The 20,679-nt window shown below is 38.8% G+C and overlaps 1 protein-coding gene across 1 annotated transcript in view; it reads left to right on the top strand.

Moving 5' to 3' along the window:
• Positions 1-20,679, top strand: part of lmbrd1 (LMBR1 domain containing 1) — a 49,248-nt gene that overhangs the window by 13,900 nt on the left and 14,669 nt on the right. Inside the window, exons 4-11 of the mRNA XM_029449544.1 lie at positions 1,088-1,185; positions 2,415-2,482; positions 4,740-4,828; positions 9,808-9,881; positions 15,936-16,061; positions 16,616-16,768; positions 19,581-19,645; positions 19,794-19,896. Of these exons, the coding sequence (XP_029305404.1) occupies positions 1,088-1,185; positions 2,415-2,482; positions 4,740-4,828; positions 9,808-9,881; positions 15,936-16,061; positions 16,616-16,768; positions 19,581-19,645; positions 19,794-19,896 (776 nt within the window). The remainder of the gene's footprint in view (positions 1-1,087; positions 1,186-2,414; positions 2,483-4,739; positions 4,829-9,807; positions 9,882-15,935; positions 16,062-16,615; positions 16,769-19,580; positions 19,646-19,793; positions 19,897-20,679) is intronic.

Here is a 20,679-nt window from a genome sequence, read left to right on the forward strand (position 1 = left end):
TTTTAACAATAACTATTGGTTTAAGATGATTAGAAACATGGCTCCTCAAACTCACGACCCTGTGGCCAGATATGTCACCATCATAAAGATGAGTTATGAGTTATTTTCAGTTGTTGTTGTGTCTTGCAAATGCCTTTTTTTGTTTGAACCCCCCTGGGTGTCTGTTTCTTCTAATGAGAGCCAGTTTTTCCCATATGTTTTTGTTTCTTTCTTTATAACAGAATATGGCTGCCTAAAAGTGCATTTTATGTGTGTATTATAATTGTTGTAAAAATATGATTAACTTATTTTGTTAATTAATTCATCTTTCACAATTAGATGCAACTCCCCAAAGGGTTAAACTGACAACTTAAGAGGATGCCCAAGAGTGACACACGTGACAAACATTGTCATCTAAGACAGACAACCATTGATATGCTTTGCGGTTTGTTGTCAAGAGACAAATTATGAAAATACTCTCAAATTGCGTTTGTGGAAGAACGTAAATGTGAGGTTTATCATTACAAACATTTATTTTTGAATGACTGAATGTGAGTTATTTAATGTTTCACTGGTATCAATGTTTCCCCCGATAAATGAATAAGTGATCCCTGCACTAGATTTGTCATTAGAACATTTTTAAGGAATGGGGTCTCAGAAATTATTTGGCTTTCGTGACACTCCTGAATGACGTATTTGAGTTTTCACAACTGCTGTTATCATACATAAATTAAATGAATGGTGTGACTGAAAGGGGGAATTATATGAGTTTATGACTGTGGTGTGACCTGATGAGGAAAATTAAAGCATATTCTTCACAGAAATTCACAGTTTTGTGTACATTTCCTTTAGCCTGTCATGGGTGTTTTAACGTCATTTAAAGTGGATAAACATACCACAGTAATAAAACCTTGAATTGCAAATCTGAATGAAAAACATTAGATTTGTACCTTTGCATATACCGTACTCATCATAAATGCACCGTGTGTCATGATAGAACATGTTGCCATACTGTGTGCTAGGAAGGGCTTATGTATATTTAGTGTTGGCACAAAAAGATATCTTTGACTAATTCTTGGATTTCAATTCTTCTTTTGTATCCATATAGCACTTTACTCCATCATACTATTCTGTGTCTTCCTGTGGATCCCCTTTGTTTATTTCTACTACGAAGAAAGGGACGACAACAACGTGAACAAATGCTCGGTAAGATAGACCTTTCTTCTTCTACGCACAGCACTGTAACCTGCTTAGATGTGGTTCTGAGGAATTCAAATTGCATTCAGATGATTCAGGTGCGGCTAACCAATACGGTTAGTGGAAGCAAAATGTCTTGAATGAGTTCAGTTTAACTTCTCAGCCAGCTTAAGGCAACAAACCATTTATTTGCACCCAGTTTAACATTGAAAGCACACTTCTATTCTTCCTAACACCCAGATCTTTACACACATCTTCACAATACACCGATGTCAAATCAGGTTTGATCTGCACAGTGCATGACAGATTCTATGTTTCTTCAGTCATTTTATTTGAACGTTTGTTCTGATTGTTTGGCCTGGGACTGAACAAACAACATCTTATTTTACCTGTATTTTTAGAGATGAAATTGAAACCTGAAACTAGTAAAATGGTCAAATCTGTTCAATAAATATCACTATCTATGGTACAATGCCATTTGCGCTGACTGTCATCTATCTAGTAACTAGTAACCTTACTGACAGTTCAGACAGGAAATAAATATAGATTGTATTTTTTTATACTGACTGATCGGTAGTTAGTAAAAGATAATATATCGTTACCGTAAAAGATGAGAGGAGCGTTGCTGTAACTTTGTTTTGTTTCAAAACATTAAAAAAAGGCTTGTTATGTATGCTTAACAAATTCAGTCAGCATGTTTTTAAGGCCATGAAAATACACACATTGCACCGACACAAGCTTTAATACACGTAAGGGGACACCATTCCAATTATTTAATATTTTAAATAATAATATTTTAGTATGTTTAGTAAAAAAGAGTCACACTGTCAAACCTTTGCATTCATACTCTACATTATAGGCCTCATTGTCACCTGAAATTTGACAGAAAAAGTTGAATTCCTATCTTTGAAAGTCTTTTTAGTGAGTGATGTACCAAACACCAGCTATCGCATAATGGCTTTTTCTCCTTTCCGTGCGTTAGTTTTGAGCTGACAGAGGCACTTTCTCCTGCAGACAGTGAAGCCTTTTGTATTGTTACCTTAAAAGCACCTTGAATAGCACTGGGAGTGACATGTTATCTCTGCCAGGTCAAACTGGATCTACACCGACTCTGTATTGCTCTCACTCACTGTAGTCCTTAGCTAGAGTATATGACCCCCTTCCCCTCACTCACAATGAGTGTAAAAATTTCACTTTATGGCGGTGATTGACCAGTAAAATATTTTCTTTTATTACAGCAAGTGAAAAACGCTCTGAAGTACACAATTGGATTTGCCATTGTCTGCGTGGCGCTCCTTTTAATTGGGTAAGTTGGAGACATGTGAGGCTTCTTCTGCTTCAGTACACGATATGTGGCAGAGGTGTGGACATGTCATTGTGTTCAGTTAATGAGAGAAGAAACCCTTCAAACAGCTACAGTACTATTTGTCGGGCCATGATAAGACATTGAAGAAAGAATACTATAGACCTCTGTCTAAATATAGGTTGTGTTCTTGTCTATCAGATTCTACTACAGTCCTTGTATTTAATCTTTGTTCAAAGCACATGAGGAGGGAATATTGTGTCTTTTTTTGTGACATTGTGTGTTGTATCTACAAATCTATATTGATGTACATTCTCAGCCATTTCCTATTTATCCACTTTTTTTTTAATACCGGTTGGGTTCAGTAGCACCTGCACAACTTATTACATTTCTTTGCAGCCGTGACAGCGACATGTTCAACCTATAAGATGCAATGTGCTCTCTCAACCATTAAATGGTGCAGCGAAGGCTAACCTGGTTTGGGGAAATAAAGAGAACTTAACTATACTTTCTCACAGCTTATAGTTTGGAAGTTAGGACTTTTTAGACAGAAGCAATTAAGCCCCTTCTTTTACCTCATGAACTAGAACTATTGCAGCTTTGTCTGGCAATTGTTGCTGCAATCCTTTTATTTTCAACAACATGATGGCTTTTATCCTGGCCTGCTTTTCTCATACTGGGCGAGATAATGTTTTTTTCGGTGACTGTTCAGTCAGTAGGTCTTTTCTTGATGCCTTTTATTTCTTTTCTTTATACCTTGCAATTTGTGCAACTCCTTAAATTGCCCCTTGATGTTTCACTGCTTCAGGTCTTAACAAGTCAATCAGGCTCAAGTTATGACGAGGAACTTTTAACTGGTTATGAAACGGTGTCAATGTAATACTGATGCCTCTATATGACCGAACATAAATAAACAAGACCATCAGCGAGAAGATCGGCTATTTCTATAGTTATTCTGCATGCTTGTCATCGGTACCACAGACAAAATCATGCAGGTTCACTAGACTCCGGCAGCGACCAGCCCGCCGCAGACAGACCCAGATCCGGCTTTGCTGCCGCCTCCGACCTGCAGTTGGAGCTCCGGCGGGAGCTGGAGAGCTCTGAACTCAGCTTTGCCTCGCTGCTCCACCGATCCCTGCTGTCAGACTCTGCTCCAGAAAAATGAGAGGTTTTCTAATGGGACCCTCTTGCTCGGAAACACTACCGCCTTTGTCCACAGGGACCACTAAAATCTACAGTTAGTCGTAGTAACTTTAATGTAAAGAAAATTGATTAATGCTTTTGAAAAGTATGGATGGCAAGTTTGGATAGGTGCCTTCAAATAAATCCACTACATCTAGTGCAATTTTTTTTTTTGTTGAGACCAAGGCAACACTAGTCGAGCTCTTTTAAAACTCTGTTCATACCACACATTGTGTTGGAAATGACTACCTGAATGTCAAAATACTCTCGAACACTGTTTCTGTTTGTCATTCTAAGAAAGTTTGCGAAAGTTACATCCTTACTGCAGACACAGTTTTGAATAGTTGTGTAAAGGTTAAGGTCACTTACATGAGGTATTCTTTCCTAAAATGACAAATAAGATGACAGAAAGGAAACACATTTATGTGAAAAAGATTAAGTGGAAGTGTGCAGCCCTGAGGGTAGCCACAGAGGAGACCTATTGAGACCAGATTCTGCATATGAGTCAAAGGGAAGTCTTTGAGATGCTGATGCTGAATGTCTTTTACCTCCCCTGGTGAAGGCTTTTTATTTATTATTATATAATTTTTTTTGAACTGCCAGTTTTTGAACTTCCTCAAAGAATCCTTGTAGAGCATCATATTTATCTGCTGTCTGTCAAGAAGGATTAATGATAAATGGAAAACCGCTTCATGATGAATGGAATCAAAGTCTGCACTGAAATTGAGAATCAATACTGTTGACCCATTCCCCACTTTAGTTGGCATAAAGTACTAAGGAGTGCTGTTTCAGAAGTGTTGACAAAATATATATATATATATTTAACATCGAGGAGCAATTTATATCTCCCTCTTTATAGTTATAAAACTTTAGATTAAAAAGAAACCTTGAAAAGTCTGTAGGTCTGTCTACGTGTGTGTGTGTGTGTGCATATTTTTCTCTCTTTGTGGCTTGTAGAGAAAATACACCAGTTGCAGAAACCATCACTGACATTACAAAGACTACACTTAAGCATAGAAGTGACCCTAATGCATTATATCTTACTTGTGCTGAAATATTCTGCTTTCTTTGCTTTCAGAGCCTTCGTTCCTCTTGAGCCACCACCGGGTCAGAATTCCACCCAATGGGAGAAAGTACAATACCTTTTCGAAGAGCTTGGGAGTAGTCGTAAGTACATATTTCTGCCTTTTTTTGTTCCCGAGACTATCTGATTTTATTTCCTTTATTTTTTGTTACATCAGACAACTTAATCAATTCCATTGTACCCCTTCATTAGCCATATTCATTACTCACATCCATTGTTCCTATCCTTTCTTTAAACAGTATACTTTCCTCCTTCCTTTTTTTATTATAATCTTTCTATTATCCGACTAAATGTGTGTTTAGACAGAATGGGGAGCACATTTTAGATGGGGTACACTTGCAGACAAAAGAAAAAAGGCACAAGTTGTCTCAAGATTGCGAAAATCAGACGATGACAGATTCACAACATAATTAAAGAATGCTTTAAATGCAGCTAAACAATGTGCACTCCTCCCAGCCTTATGACCCTTCTTTACAAATGTATGTTTGTTGGTAGATTTTGTCATGAGTTTCCTCCCTTTTTAGGGACTTATGGAAGGTAATGCAGGTTAGCATGTTGGAAAAGAATGAAATGCTCAATAGGGTCCGTCGTCAGGAAATTATTTTAAATGGGCATCGTTTATCGTAAGCTAAGAAACCGAGACGGAGAATGTAGTAGTGCAGATTCTACCGTCTTGGAACAAACTGGAATGCATCACAGTTGATGAGATCCAATTTACCGTAATTGGCAAATGCATATTTTGATTGTGTGGCGATTTTAATTACACAAATAACTTTGTTAAGAGATGTACAAGGTCAAATGTCCTCTTGGCACACCTGAAATGTGTTCAGATATAGTGCATCTTGATTGTATGCACATGCATATCACAGTCCATTTCTATGCATGTAACAAGATGTGGAAGATGATAGAAAACCTGCTACATCATGCATTATTGATTCATGTTCATCACCAAAGTAATCATGTTGATTTGTATTAATTCCCCATCATACATCTTCCTTGATTTGATTTGTCAGGAATTAGAGTGGGGCAATCTTCATGTCATGGAAAGTTCTGAGGCGGACAGCTTCCAGTCTGTTTAGGAAACTACATTAACATGATATTTCCAAATGTTACTGTCCGCTACATGCGGAGGATTCACCCATCAACTCACTTTACCAGCAATAAACAGCGACTTTATAGCCTCGATATCAATGTGCAATAAGAAATTCAATTTGTCAGTTATAATCATCGATGATAATGACGGTTGACTGTGTGATCCGAACACTGTGAAGGAACCCTCCTTGGGGATCTTCACTTGTTGAACGGAGCATTGCCAAATGTGGACTCCTAACAGTCCTTTGGCCTTTTGCCATCTGGGGATCAAGGAGGAAGTAGAACCATCTGCCTCTTCTTCCCAATAGTGGACCCCTACATGCTCTCCCTAACCTTCCTCCCTTGGCACAGGGGGAAATGGCTCAGCTGCTGAGGAGGAAATGTGTGGATCATGCCTTTTCTAATTCCTCATCTCTTCTCACTCCAGATGGGAGGGTTAATTGAGTAAACGAAAGGCACTTTTGCCCCATAACCCTGGTGGCTGCTTTTGTTCATTAAGGCCCCTCCATATTTAATGGCTCCAACATTACATATGTTACAGTGTTCTAATGATGCACACTCTGGCTCCGTATGCTTGTCTCTTTTATTCAGATGATATTTCCGCCCGTCAGGCCTTCTTCAAGATCAACAATCATCTTGAAGGAGGACTAAGGGCCGAAACGTCAACTGAATAAAAGAGAAATGCATATGGAGCCGGAGTGTGCAACACTTGATTTCCTTATTTCAAGTCTACTTCCAGTGACCACAACCCTTGGTGTGCGTTACTTTTCTAATATTTTACACAGTGTTTAAATGATCCTGAATGTACTCAAGATCAGTAGCTATTAATGTTGCCATTCAAGTTTAGTTTAGACTAAGAAAAAAGTACTTGGGCAAGAAGCGCTGCTGGTCCTCATTATCAGTGCAAATACACTCATACTTACAATTATTTCTAGCAGTGTATGTTTTACTCTCTTCAACCTCAAGCCTACAATAGAAAAGACTGTAATGCAATATTAGCATGGAGTTATTCTGTGTTTCCCTGCTTGAGAACTGCTGTTTATAGAAGTGCTAAGTATGTTCCCGTGCAGCAAACAGCATTAAGGAGTACCCGACCTTCTTTGAGTCTCTACTCATGAATGAGACACCGCTCAAGGTATATGAATACATTTGCAGAACTATGCATTTGTCAAGTTATGTACTGTATGCTTTTTCTTGTTAATCACTACGTTCCATGTTTAGATTATCTTTTGTTTTCTCTGACCTGCCTTTTAGACCTGTTTTTTTCAGCTAATAATTTCTGTACACAAACAATACATAGTCCAAGGTTTGTGTTTTGCTAACAGAGTTTTAAAGTAGCATGGGGTAAAAATAGAGGCTATTATTCCGTTTAGATACATTTGAGGCTTCAGTTGACAGATCCACGGTGAGGGAGTTGAAGAGACGCTGCTGATCTCATCTTGATTCATCTTTTGACATTTTCTGCCGTCCCTCAAGTTGTCCCTCAACTGGGGGATTAAAGCGTCAAGATGACCAAGATATGTTCTTAAACACAAACTAGTCTTACACCATCTTACACCATTTCAAATGAAATGAATTCTTCAGCTTTACCTTTACAATGAGAACAACAACTATGGTGGCATCTGATAACTTTCTTACCTTTGCTATAGGCCTCCACATGCTGTTGTTTGGCAGTATGTGGTCACTGCGCAGTCATACAGTATACTACATCTCCTCTCTTGAACATAGAGCTGCATCCTATTTGCTTTTGATGATTCTGTCATTCCACAGAAGTAGGGTGCTCGTGCTAAAGGAGCTCCTTAGTAAACACCTCTCTGTATAAGTCTCATGCACACAAGCCTACATGCAGGGAGAGATAAGAGCTACCTCATTCTATTGCTGTTGGAATCGAAGCTGTACAGATGTGGAAGCACCAGCGATAATAGACAATATTCCTTCTGTTTAATCCCCGGAAAATCTGCTCAATCATCTATCCTTTGCTTTGTGTGGAGTTCATGAACAGAATGTCCTCCATGCAGAACATGGAGCCATTGTCATTTTTTTAATTTATTTTTTCAAACCAAGCTCACCACTAAACAATGGCAGCAAAATCGCAATGAAACACTTGGGAATAGGAAACATATATTCACATGTTAATGTTCAGCCCAGCAGCCAGACTTCAAAGTTTCAGGAAGCAGGCATATAATTTATCTCCATTGTCCACCTCTTTGTCCTGCTGCTTGTGCAATGCATCTAAAAGAAAGCGATAAATGTTATAAACAAGTTATACTTTCCCTGAGAACTGACTTAATATTCCCCATCGAATGCTACTGTCAAGGAGAAAGGCAAGCAGAGAGCCACCTATGCCCGTGCTGACAGGTGGCCTGGGCACTATGAAGTAGCTGCTGTGAGGATGCGTGATATCTATAAAGGGACAACTGTGTAGCTTCTTTACGTAGAACCCTATAACAGGTGGGATCTTGACAGGGGATAGAGGCAATCACTCTCTCCATCAATCCCTGTCGTCTAACTCCGGCTCTGACAGCTGGTGTGACACCTACTGTTGCCCTTGCCTGATGGGTGGTCCCATTTCTGCCTCAATCAAAGGTGACACACATCAACTCAACCTACATACATTGAAATATCCAGCTGTTACCCATCGCGATCAATGTATGAAATGGCAACGATGACAAAAAAAAAATGGTGACCATATGTGTCTCCGTAGGGAGACAGTGCATTCATTAAAGACAGATCTAAAATCCAAGAGGAGCAGAAAGACCCCATGATGCCTTGTCCTTGTGAATAACATTCCTCCCAATTGCCATCAAGAAAATTAATTCCCCAAATGTTTCCCTTAAGAATATTCACAGATGGGTCGTGTTCTCGGTATCAGGTGTTAAAATGCAAAACTATTAATTTTTGAATTTCTTGTTATTTTGTTTTGTTATGCATTTGATGATTTCACCCAAATAACAAAAACATTTTTTTTTCCAATTACCTTCATGATATGTAGCTATCATTACTGTCTTTGCGGAGGTTTTATGATATCTGCCTTTTATTTTAAAGTGGTAACCCAGGGACTCACAAAAGAAGAAATTTAAAAAAAGAATAATAAAAATGAAAGCAGCAGATAGAAATATACCCTGACCTCTACGCTAGATCCTATATTTTTAATAATGCCCCAAAAGATCCTTCCACATTTCTTTAAATATATTCCCCGTTTGTAGTGCAGGCTTTCTAATAAAACTGTGTAGTCTCTAAACCCGGGATGGGATCACCCTGATAATAACACTATGACATCATTAAGGTCATCTCCTCAGACTTGACAAAGCTTCTCCAGTGCCGCAGATGACATACAACTGTTCACAGGCTGAGTAGTATTTCACATGAAGACTGAAATGACCTTCTTTGAAGTGGAGTAGCCCTTTAAAACTCACCCATAATATTTACTTTCACTACTTAAAGACTTATTCTATTATTTTTTTTGACGGGGAAAACCTTCAGTATCCATCTACCTTTACTAGAATTGCTACTGAGAAAGTTGCACATTAAACTCCTTTTGAAAGAGATTGCTTCCCATCCCAAATGTTAGCCGACTGAGTCACAGTAGCTGCTATTAGCGTGCTAATATATATTTTTTGCATATGGTTCCAGGCTTTGTACCAGCTTCAGTTTGGTAACAGCAGGTTTGGCAGTTCTGTTTTATATTGTTCAATTACATGCAGTGCACAGTGGAAGGGGGGGAGGGGGATTTACATCTTTATGAATATTTTCTATTGCATTGTCTGCAGGAGTGTGCCAATGCCATTTTAGAAGCATCTTTAGAGGATTCCTTGTCGATGTCAAGAAGCAAACAGCTGACTGAAACACAAACTCAAAGTGCACAGGAGAAAGAAGGCTCTTGATAGTTTACGCATTTGGCCAAGGGTCCAATGTTCTTTCTTTGGCCAAGGTCAAATCTCTAATGACTATCCTGTCTTTTCCCCTGCAGATGGTCTACCTGCTCTCTCTTTCTCCATCAGCTCCTTGACCTTGATTGGCATGTTGGCAGTGATCACTTACACGGTGAGTTGGGACCCGAGACAAGCGGTTGATGTTGTTTCATGTGTTCCGTGGAGCTATTGCTGCACTGTAATTAAGGCAAATTATCCAATGGGATGATTTCCAAATCTCGCCAGCCCAGTAGCTTACTAGGAGTTGTGCGTTCTGAGAAGTGTGTATTTTGGTTGTCATTCTGGATGTGAATGCGTATGTATGTTTTTGTAAAATATTATTTGAGTTGCAGTGCAGTTTCTTAAAGTTTTTTCTGTACAAATGGTTTCTCACCCTCTTAGATGTACGCGGTGATGGAGTAGCCTTTCAGTATTAGTAATGCCTTTTGATGTTCGAGCTCTGGCATTCAATTGCTTAAATTACTCAGACTGCTGTCTTTCACCTGAGCACTCGAGACTTTTGCATGATGAATGTTGTGCACCCTTCACCGGCTTATCTACCACTTATCAGTCGTCTATTTATATATATATAGATCCACCTCAGTGTCCATTAATATATGCCTATATTTTGATTCCCTCAGCACTCTGCAGTTTCTCCAGGTTTTTTCCTAGATCAGAAAAATTGACTCTGCTGTAACACTTCCTAATGCTGGCCATTTTTCATAGCTGTTATCTTGGTAACTAGACTGTGAATATTCCCTGGAGTTGGTGGCACTCGTGCCAGGGTGGGAGTAACACAGAAAAGTGCCTACTCGGGGAAAATACCCAAAAAGAAGTACTCCGATATCAACCCAGGCAGTGAGAGTAAAAGTGACAGCCAACCCCAATCTATCCCGTTTCTGTTGAGCTCAAAGAGTCCTATTTGACGAATCACACAATAATTGAATGTGGAGCTCTTAATGAATAATACACAACATAGTCAGGCAACCAATCTTGTTTTTAGGACATTTCATCCATCTCAGCTGGGATTGCATCCGCTGTTCTCTCACTTTGCTTATGTCTTCTAAAGAGTGGATAATTACCTAGTACATTTTAAAGGATGGAAGTGTGCTCAGATTTGCACTGACACAATGTTGATATTGAATCTGTACATGCCCTGTGGAAATCAAAACATCCAGTGTGACTTTGTTTTTGATGATTCTTGTTTTGATGAATTCAATCAAAGAAATCGGGCCTTTGGGCGACAACAGCAGCTGCTTTTATTCTCACACAAATGAAGAAACTCTTTTTTATCTCAATTTTTAACCTTTCATCTACTTCAAGCTGCACAACTCTTCTTGGTGGAAACCTACCCATATTTTCAAAGACCTGTGTGATTTATTATTCTTTGTTATACGTTACTATTAACCCTGATTAACTTAATGGAACCTAAGTGACAGGTTCTATAAGCAGTGGAAATGTTGTCCATGACTCCTGTGCTAATTTATCACTACTCTCTGTGCAGAACTAGCCATCTACCCTTAATGCAAACTCTCCGTGATGTAAACAGTATATAACACTGCAGCCCAGTGCACTTAAAATGAATACAAAGTGAAGCAGGTTATAGCTTTTACTACCTTTTTTTGGCCTTTTATGGCACTTTCTCTGAAGCAAGAGGGGAATAACAATAATATTTGATTTGATATTCTCTGATGCACACGCATTTTATTAAACATATGTATACTATTTGACACTGTCTGTCCACCGTTCTGCTAAACTTAACCATTTTAACATTTTAAATACAAAATGATTCTATTAGTAAAAAATATAATAGTCATTAGAGTCCCTCTAAGGATACATTTAGCTTGTTGTCTGTTAAGATGTTGCAATGACAGTACTGTAACTACAGCACATCAAATAGATCTCAGCCTTAGATGAGACGCTATAATTATGCTATAAATCCAGATAAATGAAATTGATTAATTTTGCATGACAGGTTAGGATTTTGGGTTTGGGCTTCCCTTTTCTGTATAGTTACATTAATAAGAGATTGTACCTTTAAGAACACTGAGCACATTCATTTCAAATAGCTAATTAGCTTTGCATTTTATGTGAGATGAAAGTCGCTTTATACCCAAGCTGTCACTTTTTTAATGGTGAGGATTTTATTATTCAATAATGCAAATCTATAATTATAGTAGATTTATTTCTCTTTACCTGGGATGTTTGCACATGCATATTCCTTCTATATTATCCCCCACTCTGTTTGACTGTACCCCTGCAGTGATGACATGAGACCGATCGGGCCGATCTTAAAGCTCATGCATCATGTGAAGTCCTTTGACTCCATTCAAAAGCTAGGCTAGGATTTTGACTTATGACTCTCGTTGCGCTGTCTCTTTTAAATTGCCAGCCATGCTGATGCTGATCTAAAGTTGAGAAAATGAATATCTGTTGATCTAATCAGAGGTCCTGAGATTGACCTGGGAGCATGGAGTCTCTGAGTGAATCAGAGCGGTGTCACTAATACCAACTTTAGGATTCTCCAACCCTTTGATGCTTCTTTCATTTCTATATTTTATATTTACGTTTGATTTGTATTACTTATATTGGTTTACCACTTTTTAACTAAAGTGTGATGTTTAGAACTTTGTACTTGTACTTTGTTATAACACTTTATCATATTTAGTAAATCTCATTTAAGCATTTTTATTTATTCACTGCATTTTAGTTCTTTGGTCTGACGTTTTTCACTTTCAAAAAGCAAAATACTATCAAGGAAATAAGCACATAAAAAATACATGGGTTTACCAATTTACCAAAAACACATTCATGTAGGCTAGCAGCTGCTTGTTTTTAGGCAGCAGGTCATATCAGCAGTCGCCAGCGAAACCTTTGTTTTGTTAAGGTTCTGCGCGCCTGGCGGGCATCCTCTTTTGCACCGCACGCCCTGTTTTCTTTAGACTCGTCAATGTCACGCTTGACCCAGGCAGCCAATCAAGAAAGTTGTGGGCTGTTCGACCGACCCTATTATTCTAATACTAATTGGCGAATGCAAACACTTGACGTCCGATAATCACTTTCGATTGCTCGGTTGCGCACGCAGTCTCGCTCTCACAGTTACCACACGCTGTTTTTCCACAAACCGCACTTTGCCAGAGCGGGTTTGAAGCAGCGACGCATCGCGATGTGATCCAGGCCTTATGGTTGCTTTTTCAAAGTATTTCTTTTTTTTAATCAACCATTAACCTGTACAAATTACTTTGTGAGTAGGACACCACTGATTGCAATGGCCCTTTAACCTTGCAGAAGGCGTACTGCAATTACTGTAATTAATGAAGTGGCGATAGGTCAAACTTGTTACGATGGTTTTAGAAACGTAAAAGAGCGCTCTAAATGTCGGAGAAGCCCGTCAACCACGGCAAGCTTTTCATAACTGAGCTGCTAGTTGGATTTGTTGTTGTAGAAAATTGGTTAAAATTGCCGTTCATTTAAATGTTCCATTCACACACAACCTCAGGCAAAAAATATGTATCATAAAGCACTATTTAGCCCTCGAATTGGGCCCATATGAAAATAATTTTAAGCATTAAAAGTAATATTGAAGAGGTCAACATAGGGCAAGTGATTACGTGACTGAAAGTGTGTGCTGCTCTCTTCATTGGCCACTGTCAAACCAGAGTATCCCTTATGTTTAATACGAAATTGACTACACTATGTGTGGAATGTATTCGCTCCGAAGCTGAGCTTTGTTACGCAGCTGCTGGAAGGATATGGCAGGAATTAGGAGTTGGATACTCAGTCATACAATAATACACTGTGATAAAGCAGGCCTGCATTAAATTATCATTTTCTTTTTACCAGTTATCCTAAAGCCTAATACCCATTATATCTGTTACATCTTCAAATCAGTCAGTGAACGGTCAGATATTTGGATGTTAACAATTGAGCAACAGATCAGTCGGTGTTCAGATGTGAATACAAATGAATTTGTAATATAGAACAAAATGTCAACTTCATCTCATGGACGTGCAGTTTTTCTACAGCGCACCAATGCGTGTACAGGACACTAGTGAAGGATGACTTAACCTTGTCTACGTGTGCCTTTTTGTGATTTGCCCAGACTAAATATTTTCATATATTTAAATAATAATTTTATATTCAAATACAAGTGTGTCACCAAAGGGCGGCCTCTTGATCATACTACTTTGTCAGTCCTGACCTCCATTATAGTACCAGTCAAGGGCATCAGAATTAAGGAAGCAGCCCTAACCCCTCTACTCCTGGATGTAATCAGGGGTTAAATACTCCACCAACACACTGTTTCATTTAAAATGAGGTGGTCATCTGGACATTTGACTTTTTAAAAAGAAATTGCACTTTCTCCAGTGTGACAATATTAAATCAACCAATTCATAAAGGCGTATTGTCAATAATACAGGACAACTTGTGTACAAACCTTTTAATGCGGATTAAAGAAAACATGGGAGGCACACAATTAAAAAAAAGTACATTTTTTTCCTTCCATTCAGAATTTCAGAAGTGTGATTCCATGACCCTAATGACCTCTAATCACCCTCTCATTTCAGGTGAAACGTGAACGTGTGTACTGCTAAATGTGTAGTATTTACGGTATTTTACGGTAGTGAGTAGTTCTAATGAGTCAGGTTAAACTGGAATTACCTCTTTAACAGAAGGTGTGGAGAATGTAGGAGAGGCCTATTCTCCCTCCTCCCTCCTCCCTTTTGGCTCCTCCACCACCACAAGTAGAAAGAGCAACAAAGAGGAGGCTTGTGTAGGAGACCTATGTCCACCTAGTTCTCCCTCTTCCCACTCAGCATGAATGATTTTAGCCAGAAACTCCCCCCTCAACCAACACACACACACACATAGAGTCACACACACACTCCCATCCACACTGCTCCAGCTATTTCTGGTCATTATTGACCACGGTGGGTTTTAAAATAACTTTAATGAGCATGCATGATTATGTGTTTAGTAAAAATGTACACTCCAGCACTGGGACACCTGTGGGTTTTCTTTTTCCTTTCATATTTCTCCCATGTAGTTGCATATTTGAGGGAAAGGAAATGTTTCTCTTGGGATCTGGGACAGGTTTTCCCTTTATGAGTGCGTTTGATATTCGGGACATGCTCCGGCCTTAAGAGCTCCATGATTCATTGCAAGAGGCGACATTCGCCCGGTGCAAAGATTCACAGCAGAGACTAATAATAGTAGAGCCTGACTTAGTATCCCATGAGACTCTCTTAATGCTTAACCTAACACTCAGAAACTGGTAAAAGTTGTTATAGAAAAATATAGTCTCTGACATTTCTCCACTTGAAAGATAGAATAAAGAGGACAGAGACTTTTGACAGTGCTTAAAGTGTCTTTGCACAGAATGCCACTTTGTTTTATTATGAACCCATAAAATGGCACTTCTCGAAGTTGGTTAAAGCGAGACGGCACAGGGAGAGCGAGAAAGCATCGGCCTGTTGCTGTTATTTTCATTTGTATTGATTGTACTGTTTCCCTCCATTTTCTTTTATTTCAGTTCGGCGTCCCGTCAGGAGATTGAAGCTGAAAATGTCTTTTGTGTTTTGTGCACATATTCTCTCTCTCTGTGTCTCTCTTTGTTTTTTTACTGAGTGTATGTACTGTACGCCTGGCTATCATTGGTTATTATCTATACATTGTGTGTACCTCTAATAGAAAAGAAAAGTTGATATGTATTCATTTCAATTCATGTCATTCAACATTGATGACAGCTCGTTGCCCCCCCCCCCCTCCTTTAACCCAGATTTATCTCTCAAAAATTCTACTTTTACAGTTTTGATCAAATCCTGGATAGAGGATAGTGCTGTCACATGGGGGCACTGTTAAGCTGTAAATTGCATCACAGTGATATGAGGCAGTGATTTCCACACAAAATGGTTGCAGCAAATTCACCAATAAACCTCAGCACAATTATAGATTCCACCATTTTAATCTTTTTCTCCTCTTAACAAAAATGACATAGCCTGGGAGGCCAGGAACTATATGATATGCCGTGTGTGTTTGCTTACACGTTAGTCGTGTTCTGCATCGTGATGTGTTCGTCATCGGGCAGGCAGGTGTGTGTATGTGTGGGTGGGATGCACGTGCCATATGTGCCGTCCCACTCCGACTATAATGTGTGATTTTAATGGTGGTTTTGCACTTGTTTCAGGCATACGGTATGTCTGTACTACCTTTGAACCTGATAAAAGGCACAAGGAGTGTGGTGTACGAACGTCTGGAGAACACAGAGGACATTGATGATGTTGAGCATCAGATAGAAAAGCTGAAATCCAAGGTTGGTACCACCAAATGACGCAAAGCACCGGCGCTATGCATACTGCAGTATGTGACATAAGTGAATTAAGTCATGTAATAACTTCAGTGAACAAAACTTAGAACTTATACATAGATCATTACCAGATTCATTAACAACAATTATATCAATCAAAGATTATAGTATGCTTTTTTTTTTTTATGGCATAGTATGTAACGGTGATACTTATTTACTGGGAGATTAATTATACCTGAACATTTTTGGAACACATCTTTTTAACGCTTTATATATTTATAAAAAATCTATTTAATGTATTGAGAAGATGTATTGTAGAGGATCTATATCCGGCACAGCAGACAAACAACAAATAATACCATAAATCATACATTTTCTAAAGTTATTTTGTGCCACTCACTTTTACTTTTACTGTCAATGACTTACATTGTTCTAATATGTGTGCTGTTTCCTTCACATACCCTGATGAAGCCTATAACTAGCCCATGTCAGAAGTCTACATGTATGCATATGTGTATTCATTGACATTGATTTGCTTTGTTTGTCGGTCTCCCCACCAGTGTCAAGACGGACGTCCCCTCTCCTCAAGGGACAGACAGAACCTTCAGGAGCTGGAGGGCAAACTGCAGGTCCTCCAGCGCAGGGGGAGACACCTTGAAATTGCAGAGAGGAACTGCTGCACTAAAGTGGGCAGTGCTCTCAGGCCTTTAAAGGTGAGTCCTACATTATGAAATTGGCTCCCATTCACAAGTGAATTATATTTCTTATATGGACTGTATTGTACACAAAGGCAAATCCGTTTAATGTCTGTACATCTGTAGGATCATACAAATGTAGCATTATGTGTTCTGGCTTTGTTTTAATTGGCACTGTTGTTTGTATTGGTTTGGTTGAGCAAAGGTAGGTTACGGATGTTTCTTCACTTAATAGTTGTTTAATTTGAATTTTTGTTTACTCCAAGTATAATGCCTTTCTTCATTTTCGCCTGCTTCAACATCTTCCTCCTTAACTATTTCTTTGTGCTCAAGTTCTAATCTGGACTGCTCTAGATTTACTTTTAGTTCTACTTTACACAACCCCATATTTACACCATTCCCACGGGTAGTTTCTTCACCTAATTTACTGTGAAGTCTCTCAGGGAGTCTCACATTTCTCAGGAAGGATCTCACAGTTCCCCCGGGATAAACCCAAGCAACTTCAAACTTTTCTTTGATTTCTTTAACTTTTTTTGGGGTTGGGCAACCAAAACTTGGACCTCATATATGCAATTTTAATATCATTGTTCCCATATTCAAAGTTGCACAAGAAGGTTTGGGAAAAGAGGTGAGTTATAACATCTCTTGTTTAAGACTTAACTTAAAAAGCAAGTACTGCCTTTGGACATGTTGGCACCAACACTCAAATTGCCATTTGTTGCACACATCAGTTATTCTCTGACATTTTCACACAGTTGTCTTAAGTATGTGCAGCTTAAACCATCACAATGAAAGAAAAATGAATGTGCATTTTAGAGAACATCACAAATTCACACAGTTTCATGGATAAAAAGATAATCAAACCCCTGAAAGCTGCCTATTCCCACCAATCAACTTACTTTATCCTCACCCCAAACCACTTGGTTACCAGGGTGCAGCAGCTGTGATCATTAGCAACTTTGTAGTCTGTTTGGCATAAACAACAGCATTGCATTTTTAATTTCCCCCCCCAAAAAAAATACTCAATTTGAATTTGAGATAACCCAGAGGCTGCCTGGACCAATATGGCTTACAAGAACAGAATCATGGCCGTAATTATTCTGCCTAAATGTGATGGGTTGTGGTGGGTTAAGAAATATATTTTGTTCTCCCCCCCTAAACCTAACGCAATCAAAAACATGAACTGATTTTATTTTACTACATATTCGTTAACTTCAAAAATGTCAATTCCACTTGAAAGGTCACATGATCGGCACATTTGTGGTATATATTTGTATCTTACAGACAACCATGATATTTTTGTCCTCACACACTTCCTGCTTTAACTGTTGAACGAGTATGAGAAGAGTAATGGGGACTGGCAAAAATAGCACCGTAATGATTCACTGCAACACTCTCCGTTTCATATTTTATGTTCCCCGGTCCTCGTGCACATCTAGGAGCAATGTGCACATGTGCATTGCAACTGTGTGAGCAGAATAGCATGTGGCTTGACATCCCCTTATTGTCCGTTCATACGCGACATAGCGACGGCGATGCACCGTGAAAATTGTTTTAATTTGTTTGTTTTAACCGTTGTCTGTGTAAAGGACAGGACGAGTTCCAACATCATTCTCCTAGTTCACATTGTACTCCCACTGCTATTCATTTTCCAGTATTCTACTGCACTGCAGGCATGCACAAACATTTTAAACCAGTGTCTGTAACAGTTTGTCTTTAACCAAGGGGGCTGCTGCTAATGACAGTCCCCTGACTCAAATTTGAACGGTAATGAGTTGGGAGATTTATATACTGTAAACCCAGGCACTGGTGTAGAGCGATAAGCCAAATGATTGTGACAGAGCAGCAACACCACTGTTCCCTAAAACAAACGCTGTCCTCTTTATATCAACTCTGGTGGTGGGCGAAAAATGACTTATTGAACATGCGGGTGTGGACAGTTAAAAATAGTTTGGAGCTCACAAAGTAGTTTATGTGCTTTGATGGGATCATAAAAAGCTATGCCACCTTTTTAATTAAGATATGAAAATAAAGGCCACCTTTTTAATGATGTGTAATCTTTTTCTTTTCTTTTTTTATGTGTTATAGCTTCCTCGTTTTGGGTTTGACTTTTTTAAGAGTCAAACTGTGTTCGCACAACACATCTTTCTCTCCTTTTGGCTTTTGTTTGTTTGTTTGGATGAGGAGATAAGGGCAGTTTAATCAGTACATTGTAATTGCTATATTTTCCTCTGTCTGGCCACCTCAATGTCAACACTAAAGGCAAAACGTTTGTTGATCATCAGCTTCTTGATTGTAATTGATGCTTTGCTAAAATCAATTATATCAAGAGATATTTGGTCAAAACTATTTTTTTAATTCTTTTTCAGACCTTGTGCCATGAATCACGGGAACATCATTTATATATTTTAATCGTACTATATATTTTGCCACATGTGTTCACCTGCTTTTTGCAGCGCTATGGCCGGTACAGGATCTTGTATTATATATTGTAGCTATGACTGCCCCCCTGAAGGCAAGCAGTTGATAGGGTTTATTGCCTTTTTGGCTGCCACCCACCTTGTGCCTCCCTGGTTGCAGCCTCCCTGCTCTGTCTGGGCCGTGCCATTGCTTCCCCCTGTCCCCTCAGGCAACTGTGCCAAACTGGGGCTGGCCAAGCCATATGGTCTCTCCTTGACAAAACACATGACAGAAAGGTTATATTTGCCTTTTGTAAACATACCTTTTCCTTTATCGGGTTTCAGTCATGGGTCATGAGTGCAGATCCCTCCTTTGGTTGTGGGTACATAATTACTGTTTGGTATCGTAATGTATTGTTTGTTTTTTGCAGATAATGCTGGGCATTTTCTTCATCCTGGTTGCACTGCTGTTCACTGTTGCCCTGTTCATTTCAAAGTAAGTCATAATATAACATCATGAGTCCTACGACAGGCAGTATAACAATACATGGACAGTTGAATTGTTTCCTTTGAGCTCTGTTTATTTATGTGTAATGACGGACATACGTGCATACACATGTTTACTTTTCCTCTGTGTGTTTCAGTTTGGATAAAGCTCTGCACTCTGCGGGCATCAGCTCCGGGTTCATAATCTTTGGCACCAACCTAACCAATCCTCTGAATGAACTTCTATTAGCATTACAACCCGTGAGTATCCTCTCATCTCTCATGTCGCAAAGATGATTATCCTCAATTAAGATGTGCTTAAAGCCATATTTTTTGGTTTCCATCATCATTATCCTCAATTAAACGTCATTTAAACTATTTAAAACTTGAAGTGTATGTGCTTTAATATACTGCAGGTGAACTTTTAAATAGCAAAATCCCTACAAAAGCAGCTACACACACTAAATTAGTCTGTTCATTTTTAATATGGTCTGGTAGTCACCATTTATTATTTTACCAAAGACCATAAAATAACAAAATTACAGACAGGGAAACTATACCCACATGAATCATACTCACAAGCGCATTTTGCATTCTGCTGTAACTTCAAAATAATGTAATGTTCCAAGAGAGCAAGGCTGAGACACAATTAACAGAGCTGTAAGTGGGAGCGCAATAGATATTAAATGACAACGATAAAGGATAGATGATACAATCTGAAGAGCAAATGAACACAGATTAATTTAAAAATTGCTTTGCATTGTATACTATAGCTCGCACAATTGTTTTTCATGAACCAGCTGGGGATCTGATTCTGAAACCACTCGTTCGCAAGCTAATGCACAATAGTGCAGGAGGTATTATTCAGTCCAATTGTGCAACACCTGGTAACTTTTGGAAACTACATAAGGTGGACACTAAGTGAAGCCCCACAACACAATACAGTGTAACACAAGTCCTGTCTACTACCTTTGTAGATAATAATTATTATCATATGCTGTGCTCTCTGCAGCACATTAATCCACATGGTAGTTATAAGACTTG

This window comes from Cottoperca gobio, chromosome 15 (genome assembly GCF_900634415.1).
Source record: "Cottoperca gobio chromosome 15, fCotGob3.1, whole genome shotgun sequence".
Taxonomy (NCBI): Eukaryota; Metazoa; Chordata; class Actinopteri; order Perciformes; family Bovichtidae; genus Cottoperca; species Cottoperca gobio.